This window comes from Gopherus evgoodei, chromosome 11, assembly GCF_007399415.2.
Source record: "Gopherus evgoodei ecotype Sinaloan lineage chromosome 11, rGopEvg1_v1.p, whole genome shotgun sequence".
Lineage (NCBI taxonomy): Eukaryota > Metazoa > Chordata > Testudines > Testudinidae > Gopherus > Gopherus evgoodei.
Window position 1 is genome coordinate 57,858,788 of NC_044332.1, and position 24,033 is coordinate 57,882,820.

At 37.6% G+C, this 24,033-nt stretch overlaps 1 protein-coding gene across 5 annotated transcripts in view; it reads right to left on the reverse strand.

Annotated features, from left to right (window-relative positions):
• The window catches only part of ARHGAP15 (Rho GTPase activating protein 15), a 469,173-nt gene that overhangs the window by 78,593 nt on the left and 366,547 nt on the right, over positions 1–24,033 (reverse strand). For all 5 annotated transcript variants that reach the window (XM_030580810.1, XM_030580811.1, XM_030580807.1 and 2 more), the window contains one exon: positions 9,473–9,607. In XM_030580810.1, the coding sequence (XP_030436670.1) occupies positions 9,473–9,607 (135 nt within the window). The remainder of the gene's footprint in view (positions 1–9,472; positions 9,608–24,033) is intronic.

Below are 24,033 nucleotides of genomic sequence, written 5' to 3' on the forward strand. Positions count from 1 at the left end.
GATGGTTAAAACAAAGAGAAAGATAAAGACAGGATTAAAGCTGAATAAGATCCTATAAAAGAATATGCAGTCTAGGGATTTTGGAGACAAGGCATGCTTCAGCACAATCCATTCTATTAGCACCTATCCACAAGTACTTGTTTCAAATTGCTGTCCTGCCCTTATGGCACACTGCAAAGCTCTACATTTAAAGGGGTTCTCATTGAACAGATTACCGCAGATTGGGGTCCAGTGATTTATTGTCTAAGCAATAAACCATTCATAACAAAGACACCTGTGCAAGCCAGTTGGCTGTAGTCATTCTTGTTTAACATTTAATTATGAATATAATTAGCATGAGTTAAGATACAGGACAGGCATGAGCAATAAAATTTCCAGAATGCTAAGAAAAAAAACAACAACTCCCAAATACATCAACAAAATATGCAAGATATTGGTAAGAATATGTCCCTGCTGTGCAAACATATAAAAAATCTCCCAAAATCTCTGCTAAAAATAATTTCTTTTAAAATTTTAGTTGCCTTGATACAGTGCAGCAGAGGATATCTTAAAAATCTGCCCTATGTTTAGAGTTCTGGATACTGTAAGCACAATTTTTATTATTTTTTTTTGTTCCTTTCATTTTTAAGGCAATTTGTTACCGTCAGCTTTTTACATTCAACAACCATTTTCTGTCAAGTGTCTCAGGAACTTTGTTTTCCTCCCTCTTCTCTTTGAAGTGCAACTTAACCCATTTATGATGCCTCAACAAAAGTTTGATTAAGGGGCAGCATAAAGTCCACAGAAAAGAAAACAAAGATGTTGGACGGAGATTTTCTCAAAAATCTTACCTTTTGCAGCATAGCTTTGTGCTACCAAAAGAAAGGACGTAGCAAAATACTGCAAAAGATCTCTTTTTAAAGGTGGATTTTCATGCTCAAAAGAAAAAAACAAAATAAAACAAACAAACCATCCAAAGCCAGTTTTAGTTTGGACAAGTATTTTGCAAGCTTACTTCTTATAATGACGCTGTGCAACAGATATCAATCCTGATCTGCAGCACCTTTTTTTCATTTCTCACCAAACATACATGTGATCGTGCAAGCCCTCAGTGTGCAAGAAAGGAAAAATTAACTGTGAATTTTCATTCTACCCTTTGTTTTTTGTCTTTTAACCAGTTACTGAGCTATGAGAGGACCTTCCCTCTTATTCCATGACTGCTTAGTTTGCTTAGTAGCCTATGGTGAGGACCTTGTCAAAGTATATTATATCAACTGGATCATCCTTGTCCCGGGAGCGCCAGAAGGTCCCTAAAAATGGGGTGGCTACTGATGCCCAAATCGTGGCCCTGCCCCTACACTGCCCCTTTCTCTGAGGCCCCACTCCCACGCTGTCGCTTCCCACAAAGACCCTACCACCTGCTCACTCCTTTCTGCACCTTCCCCCCATTGCTTGCCCTTATAGCTGGTAAAAAGAGGGAGGACCACAGCGCCCTACTCTCCCCATTCTGGCACTCCTGCCTTGTCCAAAGGCTTGTTGATACTTTCAAAGAATTCCAAAGATTGGTGAGACATGATTTCCCTTTACAAAAGCTGTGTTGAGTCATCCCTAACATATCTTGTTTATCTATATATCTGATAATATTGTTCTTTACTATAGTTTGCTTTAAACTAAGTTTAGGCTTACCAGCTTGTAATTGCCAGGATCATCTTTGAAACTTTTTAAAAAAACAGCTTTACATTAGCTACTCTCCAGTTATCTGGTACAGAGGCTGATTTAAGTGATAGATTACATATTCCAGTTAGTAGTTTTGCAGTTTCACATTTGAGTTCTTTTGGAACTCCCTGAATGTCTCCCTGAGGACAATAATAGTCACTTTGTGACCTCCTGTTGTAACCCTAGAGGCTGGAAGGGGATAAGTGGGAGGTCTATCTCTTAGGGAAGGGGATCTGAACAATTTAATTCCCATTCTACCTGGATCTGAGCAGAGGAAAGACCAATTGTAAAGAATGAGGAATGAGCTGCAGCCACTGGACACAAATGTCTCTGTAGTATCAGAAAGATTGCAGGAGCTGGCATCTTTCATGCAAGCTGAGGTTTGCATATAAAACAGCTTGTGGGAAGGAGGTACACTCTGCAGCCTTCTTAACCAGCTCTGCACAGGCCTTGCCTACATGCTGGCTGGGAGCAGGAATTCCTTCCTCTTGGTTGCTACAGGTGGCTTTGCCTTCCCCTGAGAGTAATAGGGGTCCCATGCTTAAAGGAGAGGCAGAGGGGCTTTGCAAAAACTTACCCCTTACATGCTACTGGCTCTGGCCTGATCTAAGTGAAGGAGCTTCCATGTGGCCTGGTTTCTGTCTGCCATTTCAGCAGGGTAAGGGGAGGAAAGGTGCTGTCTCTCAATCCTCCTCAAAAAGCCCAAATATTTTTTTTTAGTTTAACAGTTTTGAGAAGAAAAACTTCAAAGCCAAAGAAGCCACTGAGAGGCATTTAGTTAATACTCTTTTTAAAATCTTGTGCAAGCTCTATTCCAAATGGCACCCCAGAAGTTTGCCATGCGTGCCATTTGGAGGAGGATAATTCTGGAGAGCTCATCCTTAGGGGCGATCCTACACCCAGTCTCAGAGCAAAGATCTTGTCTGCCTTTAGTTGCCATGGAGATGGGGAACACCCACTTTGAAGACAGTCTGACATGGAGGGGACAGAGAACACATTATGTCACTGGTCCCTTACCCAGATTTTGAAACAAGTCTCAAGTCCCAGTGAAAAAATATCACTTTAACCCACAGCACTACTCTATATCTAGGGTGAAATCATGGCTCCACTGAAGTCAACGACAAAACTCCCATTGACTTCACTGAAGCTAAAATTTCACCCTTGTTGTTTTAAGACCAAAAGCAATGTTAAAGTATTGTGTTACTTTTGCATACAATGTAATACATTTGTTTTCATTTCAGTAATACAGCTTGCTTCTGTATTGTATTGTTTCTGTGTTTTAAAAGAACATGACTTTATGGACTTCGAGATTGCCACATAGGACCAAGGGCCATCAATTGTCCATCTGGCTAAAACTGTATTAAACTAAAATCTAACTTCCTTTATTAACCAAAAGAGTTGACAATAATATATCATGTTCAAAATCCTAAGTATCCATCTTCTTAAATGTTCATATATAATAGGACTATGCCAAACACTGTAGGGTCAATAGTAATGACATTGTGAATTCCACTTAGCTTGCACAATAAGACGCACATAGATACGAAGTGGTGTCTTATAACTGGTTAATTGACAGGACATGTGTGAAGTCACTTGAAGAGAGTGTTAATGGTCCATAGGAGCAACCAAGGCCAAAGGAAGAACACATACTGTAGGTGGGAAGCCCGCAGCAATAGAATATTACAATTTTATTCAGAGAATTGTTTGGGAAAGAAAGAGCAGATCAAAATTCCATAGTCATCCAGAGATATTTAACATACCATCTAGCCTGCGTCTGGCTTAACTCTGCATTCCAAAAAATCTTCTTTGGCAGAATGCTATTTAAATTTCCAGGTGAATCTGATGCAAAGCTCTTGGTCACTCCTCTCCATAAAATGCATCACAGTCCTGAACTCACATAAAAGGAAGAAATAGCCTCTGAGAACCTGGCTGATTTTCGTGCTTATTGGATTGTCCCACTTCATAGCCGAGACTTTGAACGTCTGAAACCTTAGTAAATCTGCGATGGCATTGGTTAAAGAGCTGTCCTTTTTATTACGCATATTTCAGATTTAAATCTGTAACATGGTTGTGGCTCAAGACCACAACTATTCTTTGTAATGAAATTAAAACAGACTTGAAAATAAGAACAGATGAAGAGAGAAGAATGAAAAACGCTGAAGATGCAGAAAAACAAAAAACAAGAAAAACTAAATACAAATTTGATTTGATGTCATCAAGAATTAATAAAAACATAATAGGTAACTAGCTGGAAATATTTTGAAGAAAAGCTAGACAAAGATTAAATAGATAGTGACATTGGCAAAAGTTGTTCTTTTTAAAGGCTTTGACAAATAAAACTATTTTATTTTAATAAAAAAGAGCTGTGATATGATTCTTAAAAATAACACACATCTATGATGCTTCTATGTCCTCCATTACCAAAGTATCTGAGTGCATCACAATATTTAACACACTTCTCTTCCCCACCTCATAGAGTTGTTGTGAAGTTATTTTCCTCCTTTTACAGATGGGGAGCAGATGCACAGAAAGATACTACAGGCTAGCTCCACAAACAGATTTAGGTTCCTAGCTGCCACTTTAGGAGCCCAAATCCAAAATTTAAATCTTCAAAACCTCTGCTCCGCTCTGCCTAAATTCTCTAGGTGCCTACATTTCTGCCAGTGGGTACGCACACAGCCATCTAAGACCTGACATTACTGAGTTGCTTGGTGCATAAGTCTGGCTGGATTCACTAACTGGATGTTCTCCCTCCTATCTCATTTGCAGTGCCTCATCTGGCAGGTAAGGTCAGAGCATGCCTAACCAACGCAAAGCAAAGTGGTGCTCTCTTCTGTCCCAGCACCCAAAATGTTCACCCAGGATGTGGGAGCCCCAGGTTTTAATCCTCCCTCTGCCTAATTGGAGGAGGACTGTTTGAAACTAGGTCTCCCACCTCTCAGTGGGTGGGCTACAGGACGTGTCTCTCAATCACTCCTGTTGAAGCTATGCCATTTTGTATGAAATATTTAAATAGCTGTTGGAGCAGAGACTGGAACCTGTGTCTTCCAGATGAGTGCACTAACCTTCCTTCTGGCCCCACAGAGCTTACACTCAGGTCTACTAAGTTCTATGCCGTTGTCCTAATCACTGGGCCATCCTCCCCCACATAGATACTGATTAAACTACATAGCTACACTTTGACACATTAATGTCCTTGCAGCTTTCCTCCTCTCATAAGGATCTGAGTATAGTATTCTTCACCTGAAACGATACCAGGCAGTAGGCATGATAACAAACATTTCTAGATTTGAACTCATTCTTTTGGGCTATACAATGAAGGTGAATCGTTATACCACATGACCAAATGCAAAAGACAAAATATACTTTTCCATGTCCTCTCCCTTTACACAGGGCAATTTAACTACCCCCTAAAAATCTGTATGCTGCTAGCAAATAGCTTAACCCTTAAGTGGATTTCTTTTGTACTGTCAGTGGCTAGAGTGGAATGGCAGAAGACAATACAAATCAGATCCAGTGACAGAGGTGATTAAACATTCAGACTTTGGTCCAGATTCTGTCATCCCTGCTCATGTTGAGCAGAATTTTACTTTGCACCAATCCTATTAAAATCTATGGGGCTACTCATGGATTAAGGTGCTTCTTAATGTAAATGTGGCAAAACCTAACCATATATTAGCATGGTTGTACCCACATCACAGATATACATGTGTACCCATAGTGACATGCTAGAGATGTGTAGGTAGAGTTCCAGAAAAAATTGTGTATCTAATGTTCAGGACCTGATAAAGTAGAGTATTCATTGGCCAAAGGGCTTGTGATCTTCCACTCCTTATTGTTTGTAAATCTTCAAACATACTTCATAGGGGTAGTGATTACGCACATTCACCAGCCCAAGTGAAACTGTATGATTTCTCTGAATTAAATTCTAATGTTATGGCCATATCTAAGTTTATAAGGGGGAATGGAATGTTAAGAGATGATTCAAGCAATCTGACTGACTAATACAGTGTAGTAATTTTCTGGAGCTATGTACATACCAACTGAAGCCAAATGAAACTGCATCATCCAGGGGGGAAAAATATCCATAGACTTACTGTGTAAGTTACTTTTCATTTAATGCTTAAAATAGCATTAGCATAAAGATAGCATGAAAGTTCCTGGGAATTAAGTTCTTCTACCTAGCAGGCTAAATCCTCAAGAAATGCCCTGCTTCTTGATTATTCCCAACTATTACAAATAGCAGGATTTTAGACTACTTCATCTTCCTCACCAAATACATAGATCTAAGCAGTGCTCAGTGCAGAACCCAAGGTTTGATGGTGGGGTGGGGTAGCTCTAAGTTGCCATTTCTCCTTTAATCCTAGGATTGTTTCATCCTCTTCTGTAACTTAGGGCCTATCTTCACAGTGCGTGGCAGCGCTTTAATGTGGCTGTGTAGTCATGGCACCAGTGCTGGGAAAGAGCTCTCCCACCGCTCTAAAAAACCTACCTCCAGGAATAACTTGCAGCGCTCAGGGGGGTGTTTTTTCACACCCCTAAGTGAGAAAGTTGCAGCGCTGTTAAGTGGCAGCGTAGACAAGGCCTTAGTAAGGGCCCTTTACATCTGTTCTGCTGGTGCAGGATCACCAGAGTGCATTTCACTTTGGCAATACCCCCTGATAGAAAATAGGCATCAGTGTCATAGACCCACCTAGCTCATCTTTACAGCACCCAGGGGACTCATCTACAACAGGAGAATCCCACAATACCTACTTAAGGCAGCTTCATATCTGCTTAGTGTTTACTGAGCAATGCAAACTAGCCAGATGGGGCAGTGGCAAGGGTCTGGTCTCACCTCATTCTCACTGAAGTCAAAGAAAGTTTTGTAATTGATTTCAGTGGGATCATGAAAGGGCCCCTATATTATCAAATGGATTATTAAAGAACAACAAAAAATAACACCCCTCCGCTCACATCACATACACACCTGACTCTAAGTCTAAAAGCAATAAAAAGGTTCCATGCGGGTTGTTTTGTAAATCGTTAAGGTAATTTCTAGCTAATCGAAAGCATATGGAGAGATAGATACTATGGTTGTAGGGGCCAGATATACAGATTGATTGAATAGAGCTGGTAGATTACATTAGATGGATGGATTAGCTAGAAATCATTCTGAGGTGTAACAAAGGAAGCAACAAGGACCAAAGATTACGAATAGCGGCAAATAATGTTTTTATCAGACTGCTAGTATTTTATTCTTAGAATTAAACTATCATAAAACTCTTTCAAAAACATCTGTTCATTAGTCTGTCAACGTGCATAACAGTTTTCAGAATCATAACAAGGATTAATAATAGTTAAAAGAGCAGAAACATTAATTTCTCATAGATCAGGGGTTCTCAAACTGGGGGGTGGGACCCCTCAGGGGGTCACGAGGTTATTACATGGGGGGTCGTGAGCTGTCAGCCTCCACCCCAAACCCCACTTTGTCTCCAGCATTTATAATGGTGTTAAATATATTTAAAAGTTTTTTTAATTTAGTGGGGGGGCACACTAGGAGGCTTGCTATGTGAAAGGGGTCACCAGTACAAAACTTTGAGAACCACTGTCATAAATATCAGTGCACTAGTAGGCAGTCATGCCAAACCCACAAAAAAACCCCTGCAGAAATTGGGCTTGTTTATGGCTTAATTGGCTTGTGAGTTGCTTGTAGCTTGTTTGACTTGTAGCTTGTTGCTTCTTTATTTTTTAATCGGCTCCTAGCAAGCAGGGGTAAGAGGGAGGCGGGGCAAGCAGGGGCAAGGGGCATGCAGGGGCAAGGTAGAAAGAGACTTAGGGGTGCACAGCAGGCCCACCACAGTCCCAGACTGCATGCCAGGGGGATCTAGTCACATAGAGTGTTGGGGTTCTTACGGACTGGCTTGATTTGGCCTTTTTTTGAAATGCGATTAGCTTGATTTTCGGCTTATTCTGGCTTATTGCTTATTTACCCATGTGCAAGTTGGCAACTGTGCTAGCAGGGTGTGTTTGTGACAAGCTTTCAAATATTAATGCACACATTTATTGCTAGTTACCTGTTATTTCCATCAATAAGATATGGAAAAAATGAGCCAGCAGAATATTTTGCATGTGAAGGCTAACACAGAAGGTAGACTATAAGTTAATGTGAAGGATTTGTTTTCTTCTGGCTCAGCTGAAGCACAAAAACAAAGGACTGCAAGGGGTAGTAATAATAGTGAAGAAAGCCTAGATTTAGCCTCAAAAGAGCAGTATTATGAGTGGGAGTCTGCACATCAGAAAGAGACAGAGATTAAAGGCAGAGAGTAAGTATTAAATACTTGACTGTGGAATAAAGTAAATGGGATGTGAAGCAAAATGCACACCAGGTAGTGCCCCATGTACCTACTATATCCTATTGAAGCACCAAAGATCCAGCACATCAAGAGGACATAGAGGGTAGATGGGGCACCACTCGAAGTGCGTGTTGGAATGTCAGTACTTCAAAGGAACATCTCTTCATTCCAATGCAGCACAGAAGCAGAGGCTGAACACAGTAAGAAATGGGTATATTCTCCCCACCCCACTTTGAGCATTACAGAGACTGTGAGGTGTGACTCAAACCCCAGAGGACAATCTTTATTCCAATTTTTCTTGTGCTATGAAAGAAGATGATGGGGGGGCCATGGATTGAGCCTCCGAAAGTGAACTTTTATAAGATGCATTTTCTTTGCATTATGTATTTAACTACAGGATATCTTTAAGTAGCCGAGAGGGGAAGAGAAGGATCTTGAGAGATTTATTCAACTTCATTACATCTGATGCTAGTCATGAAGAGCTTTAGTTGAACCTAAACACTCTTATGAACATAAAATCAAATTAAACAGCACATTAAGGTTTCCATATTCTCTGACTGATGTGCGCGCGCGCACAACTCTCATTAACGGTAATGGCAGTTATGCGTGAGCGTCATTCGGAGAACAGATCCCTAAGTGCTGTATTGTTTTTCCTGGAGATTTTTCTTTATTGGGCTTTATTTAAGCTCCTGTTAGGCTTGCAAGCTTTTTTTAAAGGAGAAGAAAAGACAGAGAGAGAGAAAAAAAGCCCAAACTCAGATTGTTTGGCAGGCAATTTCTCTCCCCAAGCTGTCACAGTCTACAAAGTGAACCCTAAGATATTAAATTTAGAGAAGTGTTGGTAGCATAAAACCCCCAGCTATATGTACCAGAAGTTGCTTTGTGTTTTGAAAATACTGGTTCCACTTGCAGTAATTTTTTAAACAAAATTCATAATAGGTTTGAAAAAGAAAATATCACAAATATTGTTGCATTATACCTATGGTAATTGTAAGACACAGTATGCAACCTTGTGCAACCTGAGATATGCATCTCATTCTGGATACGTACTGCTGAACTATCCCCTCAAAACATGAGTAGATGCTCTTATAATTCACAAATATTAGTCCTGCACTAAAATATTGTGATTGGAGGTATACAAATCATCAGTCTAGAATGTCTCCAGTGAAATGAGACAAAATACAAGCATTTTATTCCTTTCCTCAATCTCTTTTACCCGCTTTATAATTTAAAATTTACACATAGACAATATAGTAATTTTTCCAATTTGATAATAAAATGTTTTAAGATATAAAAGACAATCAAAACCAATAAGACAGGATCAGGGTTAATGGAAGGTAAATCATGTCAAAGATGCCTCTGTACTTCCTTTTTTTATTTTGGTTGATTATTTTTAACTGATAGACTATTTCACTAACTGCTACTGTATGTGATGTACTTACTTATTGCCTCCAAAAACTGTTCAAAGAAGCAGTATGGGAACAGTGGCTCAGGCAGCTCTCTGAAAAACATCTTGAGTGCTCCGGTGACAACATGGATGTCCTCCCACTGGCTGTCATCCAAATTCAGCTTCTCTTCTGGGAAAACACGAGGAGAAATGGAACAACTGGTTTTAATGAAACAATTACAAGACACTAATTATTATGTTAATGTTTGCCTACTATCATCAGCAACCGTTAACAGCCTTCTGCACCTAGAGGTTTGGTGCTGTGCATGTGTGTGTGTGCGTGTGTGTGTTTTTTTTGGTAGGAAGAGCACATTTTGAATGGAATACCATCTGTAGGAATGCAGCTGACAAAAAACAAGAGACACAAAGAGACAGTACCACTGACACAGTATGTCAGATACATTTATTCCCATAATGCTTCAGTATGAAAATTAGCATCACAGCTCAACATGATTCAAAGCTATTTGGTTTTGAGGCCGAGGGGCTAAGAGTTGCCAATGATGGCCGGCTCAAGGGACCGGCCTAAAGGCCTTGCTGAGCCAACAGGAGACATATGCTAAACATGGCAATAGAAAATGAGTTATTGCTTTACATGTGTTAGCCTTGCTATGTACAAGGGAATAATGGGTAACGCTTTTCTCCTTTTTTGCCTGAATGCAATGTCAGCAAGGAATAGAGTACTGCAAGAGAAAGGATATTAATTCCTTCTTACTGCTTCAAAAATATTTTGTTTGGTTTTCATCTCTGGGAGGAAGATTTGCCCAGCAACAATATTAGACAGACCCCTGTTGGCCTACCTAGGCTATGCAAAGCTGTCAAAAATGATAACACACTAAAGACAAACCACAAGTGTTTACAAAACTGTTTTTGCAAACAACAAAAATGTTTTCTTTTGAAGCTTGACTGAGCTAAGGAATTTAAATATAAAAGAAACTAAATGCTAAAATAAATTTTCTAATAAAAACAAAGCAAGATTGGGTGATTATTATTCTATTTTTGTCTTCTTGTTATAAAAGTCTGATGTTGTTAGAACACAATAAACAACTGAATCATAATCCATATAAAACTCTATGAAAGTGTAAATACCCCTTACAATTAAAAGGATACATACTCTCTGGAAAATTCTGCTATCCCAAAAATGGATTTGGCTTTTAAAATGTCTAGTGTGACTTTAACTTCTAGACAAGTTTTAGTCTTTGTACAAATCTAGAAACAACCATGAAAACGATCAAACAAAATCAAAACAACATAATATTGGCAAGCTATACCAAAGCTTATTGAAATTGGGTGTTTAGCAGTTTAGTTGGACTCTAGTCCATCCTGTTTACCCAATTTTAACATCATTTTTATCATTCCATTCTTTATACAAAATAATGGAAAAACCTGGACACCATTAATTTCAGTTCTTCTGGTGGTTTTTCTCTATAGAGAATTTGCTTTTGGGAAGAAGTTCAGCTTCAGGATACACGTTTCTTTGTGTTTCTCTATAAATGCTAATAAATGTTTTATGAAATATTGAACTCAGAAAGTGTCCGCAAATAAATAAGTTAATGCACCCATGCCTCAATTTATAGTAATGTGTCAATGAAGTTGAAACAGTGAACTTGTGCTTATCACATGGGTTTTTTCTCTCTTCTTTTTTAAAAAACTTCAAATTCTTACCTAGACCATAAAAATAATGATTTGATCTGAAATGAATGAGCAGAAGGGACCTTGTTTAGACCACAAGATCATATTTGATTGATTGTATTTCAACAATTAGCCTTTTATTTTGTCACACACTATTGAAATAGATCGACAGCATCTTAGCAGGCCAGCTTTAAACAGTCAACTGTTCACAATAGCATCAAAAAAAGAGACCTAATGGGGTTTACTGTCACTTTAAAGAACAGGGTGGGTTTTCACATTGTTGAAATCTGTCAGATATTTTGAAATGTCCCTCTCACTATGGTGCCACACCCCCTGCGTGTCCTTATAATAAAATTGGTTTTACTCCTGATTAAATCATTTTCTCCCTACCCACTACCATACTTCTCATAATGGACCTGTGTGCTCTACAGCTGGTGTTCTTCCCATGGTACCAATTCTTACTTTATCTTTTAAGCACTTTGCTGCTAAGATCTCATGCAGAGTGCTTATGTTTTGTTAAGAGCTTCATTCTTAGAGAAATAGCTTAACACATGTTCTAAAAATGTTGTACAACTTATTGCTTAAAACACATTTAGAAAATGTATAAGTACTGTAGCTCTGGCACAGAACTTTAAGTAGAAACCTTAAAAAAAACCTTTGTTTTTACCATGCATTTGTCTTAAATGTCTAATGTGAAATGCTCTGCTTCTGAGGCTTTACAGAGACTTATCTTCCCAGATTTTTGCACCATTTCCATCTCCTCAAGGAAATGTGTTAGGAATGTATCCTCTTGAACACAAAGGGTGTCACTTTACCCTCTAGTAATAAGAGATTTTTTTTAAAAAAATGGTTGCTAGAAGGGACAAATGTCAAGGAAAAATATTACACCGTAAAAAACAAATTAAAAAAGAAAATATCAGTCCATTCAATGTAACATTTAATTCTGTTCCTACTAGTTGGAGTCACTCACATACTGTGGTGATGTGGCCATATTCAGAAGATATATACACTTCAAATGCATTTCATTTTAAACAAAGGGCCTGATCCTATAGAGTTTACTCAGCCACAACTCCTTGTGGAGTCAGTGAGTGTTTTGCCTCAGTAAAGATTTGGATCCAGAGTACATAAATCTGGTAACTGATTTCCCTGGGAGCGGAGGATGCTTAACACCTCATAGGATCAGGCCCTAAAATTGCCGCTTTTGTCAAGCATTCGATTATTCTCCCGCTAACTGGCAGATGATATCATTTTATCTTAGATACAGACATAAGCACATCTAAGGAGCCTCACAAACATTATGCTAGTAGAATGCTAAGAATGAAAAGTGACAAAGTGAAAAGAAGAAAGTTAGAGAGGCCTCATCAAGACTCTTAGGGGAAAAAAGTTACATTTGTTTTACATTCATGAAGGGACTGTGGACTTTAAAGATTTCGTTATTATTTTTAAATCAACTTTTTCAGTAGTATACCATTTAATTTTTTTTCTTGTACTAGTTCCAGAGCAAACAAATATGTGTTCATGTGTGGGTGGCTGATGTACACCATAAGGGTCTCCTCCTCAAAATGGAAAAAATAATCCATGGAAAGATCAATTAAAAAATTAAACAAAATAATCAGGACTGTACCAAGACCTAAGTTTTAAAGAGGATCAGATTCCTTTAGAGGATGTACTAGCTTGCATACGGTTCTGTGTCTGGAAAGAGTAGTGATCCTTTGAGCCTTTCTCTCAAGTGTTCTTTATTTTGTGAAGCATCCTTTTTTTTTAGACCATTTTACTGGGCATATCTTGCTGTCATCCCACATTGCCAGTAAATCCCAAAGGGCCACATTAGGCTGTAGTTCATTCTGCAAATTGTCCCATTCATTCCCAGAGTAAGGGACTGTCCAATGTGAATAGAGATATCAGAATCTAGCCCATAGTGTATGTGTACCCTTCATGAGGTCTTTTGCCAATGAATCCACCTCATTTAGTCTAATCAGTGCAATAGTTCCATGACACCTGCTAACTGGTTATCTGTTATGTGTTAAAGCAGGAGGGAAAGGAGCATGGATCACAATTTAAAAACAGGAGACTTGGAATTGGTTGAGATAGGAGAGAGAGGGGAGAAAAGTGGAGGACAAAAAGACCAAGAGAAAACATGGAGAAGAATGGGGAATAGAACAATGGATAGAAGGGGAAAGGAACAAGTTAAGGAGAAAGAAACTAAAGAAAGGTAAGGAGAAAGGATCAAGGACAAATATATAAGATGGCAGTGGGAAGTGACAGGGACAAAGGGGAGGAACAGAGACATAACTGGAGAAGATTAAGGTCTCACAGTTAGGGGTCAGGTCGGTTTCTCATGATGCATTGGGGATCATTGTTCTACACTGCTACAATGGAATACTGAGAAAGGTGTGTTGGAGTGCGGACAGAGGTTCCTTGGGAGCTGGAAAATCTTATTCCAAACCATTTCCAAGATAGCATCTCTTTTCATTAGGTTAACTGGGGGCATTCAAAAAGGCCATTTGTTTATTTTTGTGGGAAACAAAATATCAAAACCACAAAACAACCACTAACACCGATACAGTACATTACCATTTATCTGACTGGCCTGGGAGAAATCTGAAACTTTCGGACAACAGGCACTTGGATAACTGGAAGTGCTATTAATTAACATAGGGCTACATGGGGGATACAGTGTAGATTCAAATAACTAGGATTTTCGGATATCTGGAAATTGGATAACTGGAATTATACTGTACATAAAGAAAGAACGAGAGCAGAACTTAAGCCTCTGTTCAAAGCTGTTTTCAAAAATATCTTCTCAACAGGAGGACACTACATCTTGTCATCTTGAAATGGCTCCTTTTGATATTAAACACTTATATTATTTTTACCATTTCCCTGAGGGAAAGCCTTGCACTGTCATATTTACAAAGGCCCACAGTCCCTCCCTTAGGGAAGTGAAATGCCTTACCCATTCCATGTTGTTTGTGTGTTCCTACCCATCAGACTAAAAGCCAGGGAAACTGGGCCAACATGACCCAGTAGATATCTTCCAGCTGAGAACTCCAAAATGGAGCCCCAAGACAAAATAAAGCCTTCTCCCATGGCAATGGGGAAGGGGAGAAAGGACAGTTCTTCCATCAAATGGCCTCCCCCTTAATACCCTTTTCATCATTTTTGTGTGGACAGGTTCTTTTGGAGACACCTCTGATCACTCACTCAACAGCAGCATAACAAGGGATCTACACAGGACAGGTTGGTCTGGGGTAAGTTGCATGAGATCCTGGGCCACAAAGCAATGATGTATCACCTGACCATGGACTAGGTGCAAGGCTCTGCTATTCCTTTTCACATTGGGTCTGAACATCCTCAGGATTGGTAGGAGGCTTGTTTTATTTTAATTTGTTTTAGCTTGATTGACAACATAAATGTATGTTAAAAATGACAAAAACTTGCCCAATTAAAGATGAAGCTTCCTTTGGCAAAACCCCTGTAATGGTGTAATCTCCTCAATGCTGTCAGGAATAAGGAAGCAACCAGCTGTCTGCCTTTTTAAAGTGATGACATATTTTAAAGTAGTGATGGAAAATATCAAAAGCTTTCGAGTTTCAATTTAAATAAGCATCCAAAAGTTCAGGCATTCATCTGAACAACTAGCACTGAACCATAGAACACACTGTATGGAACACCCATCCCATGCAGACCGACAATGTCCTCTCCTCCTTGGTGACACTTCTGTTCAACCTGCATGATGCTTTCTCCTCTCCCATTCTCTAGGTTCAAAGTGGCCTATTGTCTAGATTTGCACAGTCCTATCTTATCTTTCTCTTCCAGGACCTTTCAAGCTGATAAAAGAAGTGGGACATACCAGTGAAGTGAATCTCTGGGTTTTATTGGTAATATGTTTATGTATATAGTTTCCGCCCTGGGTGCCCACAGGGGCGCAAGAAGGATGTAAAATATTCACGAATAGCTTTTTGCTTAATTCACCAAACTTTATTGATGACAGATCTTCATAGATCCAATCAGTAAAACAAAAACAGCATTTACTACCCTACTGTGTAAGTCTCCACCAGTTCAAAAGAAGGGCCTCGTAATGGAAAATTGAAGCCTTTACTTTACAGCATTTGATGTAAATAGAAGATATATGGATAAAAGGACAAGCAAATAACTTACGTATGTATCTATGTATTACTAGTATGCCCATTATCATGGTGCTTAGGTGCAAATTACCGAGCAACTGTAACTAAAAAGCAAAATATTTTTAATGTGTGTTAATGGTGTTGTTTATTCCAGTTCTCTGAAATGACAATTCACTGACCTGAGGGCAAGTTGGAACAACCCAGTGCTGCTAACTTAAATCATAATGTGTGCCAGAAAGAAATAGGATTTCTATACTTGGACACACTGGACCATATTCATCCTCAGAGTAACTTCACAGAAGTCCATGGAGTCACACGGGGATGAACTGTTCATTGTTTCTGAAGACAGAGATCCAATATAGTCAAAAAAATTACAAGCAGCTCAGAAATAGTACACCATGAAAACATTAAAAGTAGTTCAAAAGTTTTGAGACATGGTCAGCTGGTAATTCCACTACATCAAATATGTTACCACTTTATCAGTTTCTGTAAATAACTGGAAGCATAAAAATATACAGTGACACTAAATGAAGACTGAAATTGGTATGCAAAAACAAGCTTTATCATTACCATATTCTTCTCTGTCCTTCTCTCCAAATACCATATTCTTCTCTGTCCTTCTCTCCAAATACCATTTGTTGCAGCACAACCACTAATAAACTGAATCAACTATTATATACTGGAAGAATAGTGTTTTTATATGTCATCAAATATCTGTCCTCAAAAATACAATTAAAATAACTCAAGAATTATCATAAAGCATACTACCATAAATTAACCATAAGTAGGATCAGACATAATAACCTATATCCAGTGTGTTAGCTCTATAACCTGAGTATACTAAGTCCAGAGGGCCAGATTCTTGCTTCCACTCCAGCACCACTGCAGCACCTTTGGGGTCCACAGACAACAGGTTGAGAGCCTCTGTCATGGAGGATATACCCCAATGGTATAAGTTAGCATAGCTATGAAGCTGCTGTACTTATCAGGGTCAGCACATACCAGATTACAGAATCCTGATGACTATCACCCTTCCCTGCACTAAACAAAGCTCAGATGTAAGGCAGAACCTGGATCACGGACTTTATATAGCCCACACAAATAAGAGGCATGAGAAATGATTATATTTGTTATGCAGCTGGGAAGAAAATGTCTTCTTGCAAGTGGACATTTCTTTTTGTGACATAGCAACTTTAATTTCACAGTTGCTTTGTTCTTTTTGTTTGTTCTCCCAACTGTCTCCATTATTCTGCACCAAACATATGTATTCCTTATTCCTAAATCTCAGCTATTTGATTTTATTCAATTTTCTTAGTAAATGCTAACAACAGTACTCCACACATCCTGGATTGTAGGACACAGGTGTCAAATTATTTCTTATATAGGGAGCTTGCTTTTCATTATATATGTTACCATCCGAAGGCTTTCTGTACAGATTTATTTCTTCTCTTCACCTGATCATTCTGATTTAGTATAGTATACATTAGACAGGGCAAATATCCCCCTTTCCAGCTTCCAATCCATTGCCATCTTTTTGGTTTCTGTAATTGCACAGTTGACACAATTGTGATATAAATGTAGAGTTCATACTCTTACCCTTTTATGTTCAGGTCTTTAATAATTTCTTTAGGTACTTCAGCATAGATGACAATGCTGAATCAGAGGAGGCTCAAATAGACTACATTGTTCTTACTGAAGGTTTTTTGAGATCTTGTACAAAGAGGAAGTGAAGATTCAGGGTGAGACAGTGTCTCTTTGTTCAACTCTATGCTTGAAAAATATCTCCATATTCTGTGTGATTTTTATATGGATTGTACTATTAAAGCAGAGTTGTTTGGGATTCTGACATATAGTTCTTTAATTCCTTCCCCTTTTCACTGCTTCTATTTCCAGCTTGTCAAAGGCCAGTTATAGCCTCAAAATCTATACACAATGTTTTGCAATATTTGGCAGACTTATTCAAAATGTAATTCACTGCCTGCTTGTGATCCAAGAGTCATAAATGACTTCACACATAATGTATTCCAAAGGGTAAAACATTCCTGGAATTAAATTGTAATAATTTGATAAAAGAAAAAAAGGCAAACGTAATTTTTCTACCTACATTGCTAAAATTTAAACTCAACAAATGGTTTACTGTTTTCCCCTAAAAATTATGTTACATTTATTCATTCCACAAGCAACTTCAATAGATGTGAAAACAGGTCCTGTCATAACTAGCGGTCACACATACTTAAAGGGATCAAGAAACACAAGATTTGCGATACTGGATCAAACCATTTGCCCATTAAATCCAGTATCCTATCTCTAGATGTTGTTAATCTCTAATGTTTCATAGGAAGACAAAAAGCAAACAAATATCCAAACCATACGCTACTTGATGCACATAGTCAATTATATTACTAGGATTAGGCATGGGAAGAAAATTCCTTCCTGATTCCAGAAACAATTTGTTTATTCCTTGATTAATCAGTTTTGATAATCAAAGGAGGTCATCAACAAAACAGTAAAGATCATTATAACTTCTTCCATGGGTAACGAATGATCAACAAACTCGTGACAGATTGATACCTGAACTAAAGTTAAGCAATTCCTCATTTAAAGAAACACCTCACATACGTATTGGTGTATAGCATATTTTACATATGGATCATTGGTTTACTTTATTAGGAGAAAATAAAATTAGGAGCTTGATCCTACAAAATTTAACTCACACGAGTAGTTCCATTGATTTACCTGGTGCTTCTCACAGGAGTAAGGATTATTTGTATGAATATGCCTTTGCAGGATTCAGACCCAGGTTTGCAGAAAGTCAGGAATACAGCTTCATATATGTGAGCTTTATGAAATTGATTTATGACACAAGCCAACAGAAAGAGGTGTTCTGACACAGTGGTCAGGTATTTGTATATTCCATGTACAAAAGTCAAGGACAGAACCTTTTATTGTGTATAGAATTTATCTTTTGTTCAGTAAAGCCAAAAACAATTCTGTTCATCAGAACTTTATAAAGAGCTGTTACTAGTTTCATAATGTGAATCCATTTGGATTATCTGACCAAAGATAAGACTTCAATGGATTTACAGTATCATTCACCACTTTACCAGTGCCACAAAAGGGAATTACAATTAATTGGATTATGTTGGTCTCCACCCGCTGATTGTAGAAGAGGATGTCTGAAACTGTAACTATTTCAAACAAACCATATCACTAATCAACCGTGAGATTTGCACTCTAACTTATGAATAAGGCTTATTTTTTTTTCTATCCTGTCCTCTGGTTTGGAAGAGGTCATTTTAAACAGTTTATTCAAGTTACTCAAACTAAAAGGAAATTCCCTTCATTATTTTAATTGACTGTTTATAGCACTTAGACCTGACCTTTTCTTTTTATATTATTTAACTGATTTATTTGTAGGGAATTGAGTACTCTTGAAAAATGCAGATCAGACTGCCCAGGAAACGAAAGTCTCTTTATCCACGTAATAGAAATTTCCCTACACTGCCTCATCAATGTGCTTCAATCCTGTTCTGGCAGGTCCTCTTTTGAGATAAAAGGATAAGTCAGTCTTCCACCGCACACACTCAGCACTTGACATCTTTGTTGAGAATGCCACCTAAGGTAACAATTAATTTCAGTTGTGCTACATATAGCTAGGAACTAGACTGAGCCTACTAAACTCATGTCAGATAGGCCACTTATCAGCAACCAGATAGCAACAGCGTTCACTTGCTACTGTCCTGGGTTAGATTTAGGGCTTGTCTATATGGGAAAGTTATACTGGTATATACTAAGGTATTAATTTAAAGAGCTATAAATATATCGCTGTAGTCCCCCGTGTAGACACACTTATTCCAGAGTAGCTGGAATAAGAGTGGCTTTTTCAGGTTACTTTATGTGGGATATAAACTAAATTGAAAAAAAAGGCCATTTTTATTTCAGAATAAGAATGTTCACACAGAGAGATATACTGGTTTGACTATACCAGTATAACTATACGAGTATAAATGGTAAAACTTTTGGGTGAAGAGAAACCCCATAACTGGTGACTTAGAGGGAACAGGATCTTCTACCCATTATCAGTCTCCTGCGTTATCAAATTCCCATTGCCTTTTCTTTTTATGAAGGATACAGGTGGATATTTGGTCCACTCTGTTTTGGAAAACTTTTCATTTATTTAAAGTAAACAAATAACCCCCACCACTTAACTTAGTTTACACGCTTCATTTAGCAAAAAAATGTTTAGCTTGCTTGCATCTATGGCAGGGGTTCTCAAACTGAGAGTTAGGACCCTTCGGAGGTCACGAGGTTATTACATGGGGGGTCGCAAGCTGTCACCCTCCATTCCAAATCCTGCTTTGCCTCCAGCATTTATAATGGTGTTATATGTATTTAAAAAGTGTTTTTAATACATAAGGGGGGTTGTAATGAGAGGCTTGCTGTGTGAAAGGGGTCACCAGTACAAAAGTCTGAAGACCCCTGATCTAAGGCTTATCTTGAATGGGACTACTTAGATATTTGAAGTTTGATATGTGCTTAAACTTAACTGAATCAGGACATGAGATGGTCATTTTACATGCATAAAATAAAACTTTCAAGGCTTTATAGCTTCATGAAAAAATATCCTATTCACATGCATTGGTAGGTTTTCTAATATTAATAATGAAGTCTAATTAGCATAATTATCATCTTGAATTGTTCTGTTTCTTTAATGTGAAAAGGATCTGGTCCTCACTGATGTTATTGATCTTCAAGGTTTGTCTTTAAAATATATGTTTTAAAGTTACAGAACAGTGTAAAAGTTTTCAAAATGAGTCTTTCATTTTAATAATTTATTACTATGTATAATTCAATGGCTAAACCTCCACACACTCAAATACTCATATGCAATGTGAGAATTAAATAACTCTACTCAGGTGTAAATTGGCATAGCTCCACCAACTTCACTGGAGCTACACTGATTTCTACCAGCTGAGGGTCTAAAACTGAAATAGATGCATGCAGCTCTTTGTATGATCATGTACATAACTATGGTGCTGCAGTGGTTATCATTTAAAAAAATAACACTTGCCTGCAGTTATCACATTCTGATGTCAGGGATGCCATAGTTATTTCTTGAGCTACCCATAAGGTGAATTGGCATATTCAGATATTAATGCAGAGTAATTGCTTGCAAATGTTGATTTTTTAATGGCACCTACTGTACCCATCTTAAATAAATACTGAGCTCTTAAAAGTAAGAAAAATCATGCCTTAAGGACCATATTTGTATTCACATGTAGATGTGTCCATAGCAAATGTGGAGGAAGAAATTACACATGAAGAATCTTTTTACCTCTTCCCCACAAAACTCTGTGGCATGACTCTGTGGCAAAAAGGTTGAGTTGGGGTAGGCAGGACAAAGATGGTATGGCATGCTTGAAAACATCGCTCTGCTTACCCTGCCAAAACACCATGTGCTATTCTGTGTGCGCCCTCGCTTGTTTAACCTTACATGGAAATAAACAACACGAGGGGCACATGTAAGTACATCAATAAGTTTTACAGTTCTTCTTTGGCAAAGAACTAGTCCAATGAAATGAAGATGATTAATGCCGCGTGATTAATTTTCCTTCAGTTTTCTACACATTCCTCATAGTTTCATGTGAAAATAGGAGACATGGCCCTTTGTGTAGTTGGGAGTAATTATTAAAGTCATGCCTTTCCCCCCAACCCTTATACATATGGAAATGTACATCATGTTCTAAGACAGAAACTGCATGTTCATCCATGCTGCTTTAGCTGTGTATGTCTGCATCCATATTTTTAGTTTACACGGTTCTTCCCCATTGTGAACTTTAGTTTAACCACTAATATTTTAGTTCCTCTTATTGCAATTATAATTCCTGGCATGATGAAAAAAACCCAGAAGAGTGAGACTATTCAAAAACTTTGGACACATTTTACTAGCTGTTTTTCCTAAAATTAATTTTGAGAATAAATGAGCATAATCTGACAATTTAAGTATAAAGTAGAATGTTTTCATACCTTTAGTGTATAGATATACCTAGAGATACACGGGTTCCCCACACACCCTCTTCCCCCAAGAGATATATTAAAATATTGGGTAGCTTACAGTGACATTCAAAAATTCATACTTCCTTTCGGATACAAAATTATATGAAAAGTTTCAAGGCAGCGCACAACAAAGCAATTGACAAGAAAGATAGCATCTGCTTTTCTGTCTATTCAAGCTGAAGTTTTTCATTCTAAATACAAGCAATGTTTCCTAAGTTAACATAATTAACTCACAACAATCCTGAAACATCATAATATAAGATACAGATGGAAATTGAAAGCTTTAAAATGTCTTATAACTGGAACAGAATTATCATTTTTAACTGAGCAAATCTGAATACTAATTAAAACAGGTGTTATTATTTCAAACATTTTTGTACACTGTGAAATTACCAGCCAGGTTATTTATGTATTAGTCTACTATGAAGCATACCTTTCTTAAAAAATGAGATGTGTGATAACAACAAAGTTATGAGATAAAAAGAATGACACTCAATGCTGCTTCCTGAAACAATAAAAGACCAGTAGTTCAACTAGTTAGTAATTTCCATGTGACTATTTGACAGCTTCTACTAATTGTTAAGCTCTCACTAACTATTGCTTTACATAATTAATTATATTCAAACACAAACAACAAAGACATGTGGGCTAGGTGCCCTTTTGACAATGTTTGTAACAAACCAATTTGCTTTCCAAAAATATTTTTAGAACTAAAAGATATTAATCTTGAGTGGAAATACACATTAAAATCTTAGCACAGCTCTACATTTTACCATGGTCAGAAAAAAAATGCAGATTGGTTAACATGATATAATTTCTGCTGCATGCATAATAGCTAAAGTCTTTCTAGTTGAGATCTTTCATATTAATTTAGCATTGCATAAAATTCAGAGTAACAGGTCCAGAGGTCAAGCATCATTCATCATTAGTTGAAGTGACATTTGCAACCCTTCATATAGCAGCTGCTTGAAAGGGGAAAAGAAGGTATTCTTTGGAAGAACGGGGATAGAACACAATCCTAGCTCTATCTGCGGAAGGGAAAACAAGGTGCCACTATGTCAGCATGGTAATGTGCTTAAATTTAGTGATGTCATTCTTCCATAACCCCAGGAGTCACAAGGCAGCTGCATTCCTGAACTTAGTAGTTCTGGTGGAGATAAGTAATAACTAGAAGTAAATGAATTACGTTAGTGTGGTTGTGAACATAGCTTTGTGCATCTAAATTATGATTTATATCAGATTCTATCTTGTTTTTGAGAGTTTGCTACTTGTTAACAAGGCAGTCCTTGTTCTCATAGCATCCTCCAGGCACCATAGTTTCTGGGAAGCCAAATAAGATCACTGTTGAAACTGCAAGACAACATTCCAAGACGTTGCAGCAGAACACATTGGCCAAATTAGGACTTCTGAAGACTGCTAACAAACAAATAAAATCTTTTTTCTTTGTGTCACGGCTTGCCTACTATAAAACTTTAAGATCAGAACAGGAAATGTGAGCAATTAAAATGAAAAAGTAATCTTCTGCACAAAAAGATAAATATGTATTAAAAGGCTAATATTTCACAGTCCTTTTGATATAACAAGTACATTTTAAGGAAATATATATTTTATATCATAGCAATTTTTATGTGAAACATGCAGTCTCTTTGGAATTATGCATATTTTAAAATCACAGTCATTAAAACAGCATGCAATACAAAATAGTTAGATTTTGAGGCTTTGTTAATATTTTGTGGGGTTTTAACTTTGACTTTGTCATTGTACCTATATGGTATTGTATTTGATTGATTCATGTAATTAATAATCTGTTGTTTTTTAAAGCACTCATGTTTAATATCTAGACAATTTTATGGTAAAAAGAGATTTAATCAATTTTACAAAGCGAAAACTAATAATTTTTAAAAGTCACCTAGAAGAATGAGCAGAATGTTCAAGGACATTGATTATTATGCATTACATTTCTATAAACAGTTATTAATTCAGGTGTGTTATGTCAAAACACCTTTCCAGTAGCCGCATAAAATAATTTACTAGTACCCATTCTGTCCTTAAAAAAATGTCTTTTGAATGCACTGTCATGAGGTACTTACTTCCTTCATCCTGCCTCCAATGTACAAACAAAACTCCCCTTGACTCCAACGAGAGTTCCATGTACCAAATAAAGCAGCATTGGGCCCTTAAATCAGATGGTTAATTTCATGCTGATTTGCAAAAAGGGCTCAGTGAACAAGTTGATCATGCACTAAAAAATGTAGTATATAAGATGGCCACTCATCAGTAAGTACACCCCTACCTAAATCGGACATCAGGCATTTTCACAACAATCAAAGAACCAGGCAAATTAATTCATTAATCTTTTGTTCTTCACCTTCCGAAAGAATTTAATAAAAGATACAGATATCGGAAAGGAAGAATGGCTGTAAAAGGAATAGAACAGCAGAGGCAGGATGACTGGCAGATAGGGTTGCTGCATCCCCCTTAGAGAGACTGCTCCTTTTCCACACCTTATGTCTCTTGTACCATAAAAATATGCATAGATGTATGTGGGAGCATCGTAGCAGATTTCTTGGGATGCGTGCCATGCATCTGAGCTTGGAAGCTGGCTCAACGTTGTCACCATTAACTTGCAGTGTACACAACAACACTTCAGTCTTATTTCAATCAGTGAAAAGTTACACAGAAACTTTGAGGAAAGTACACATGACCCTGCACATTAATACCAATTAAATTCAGTATCATCAGC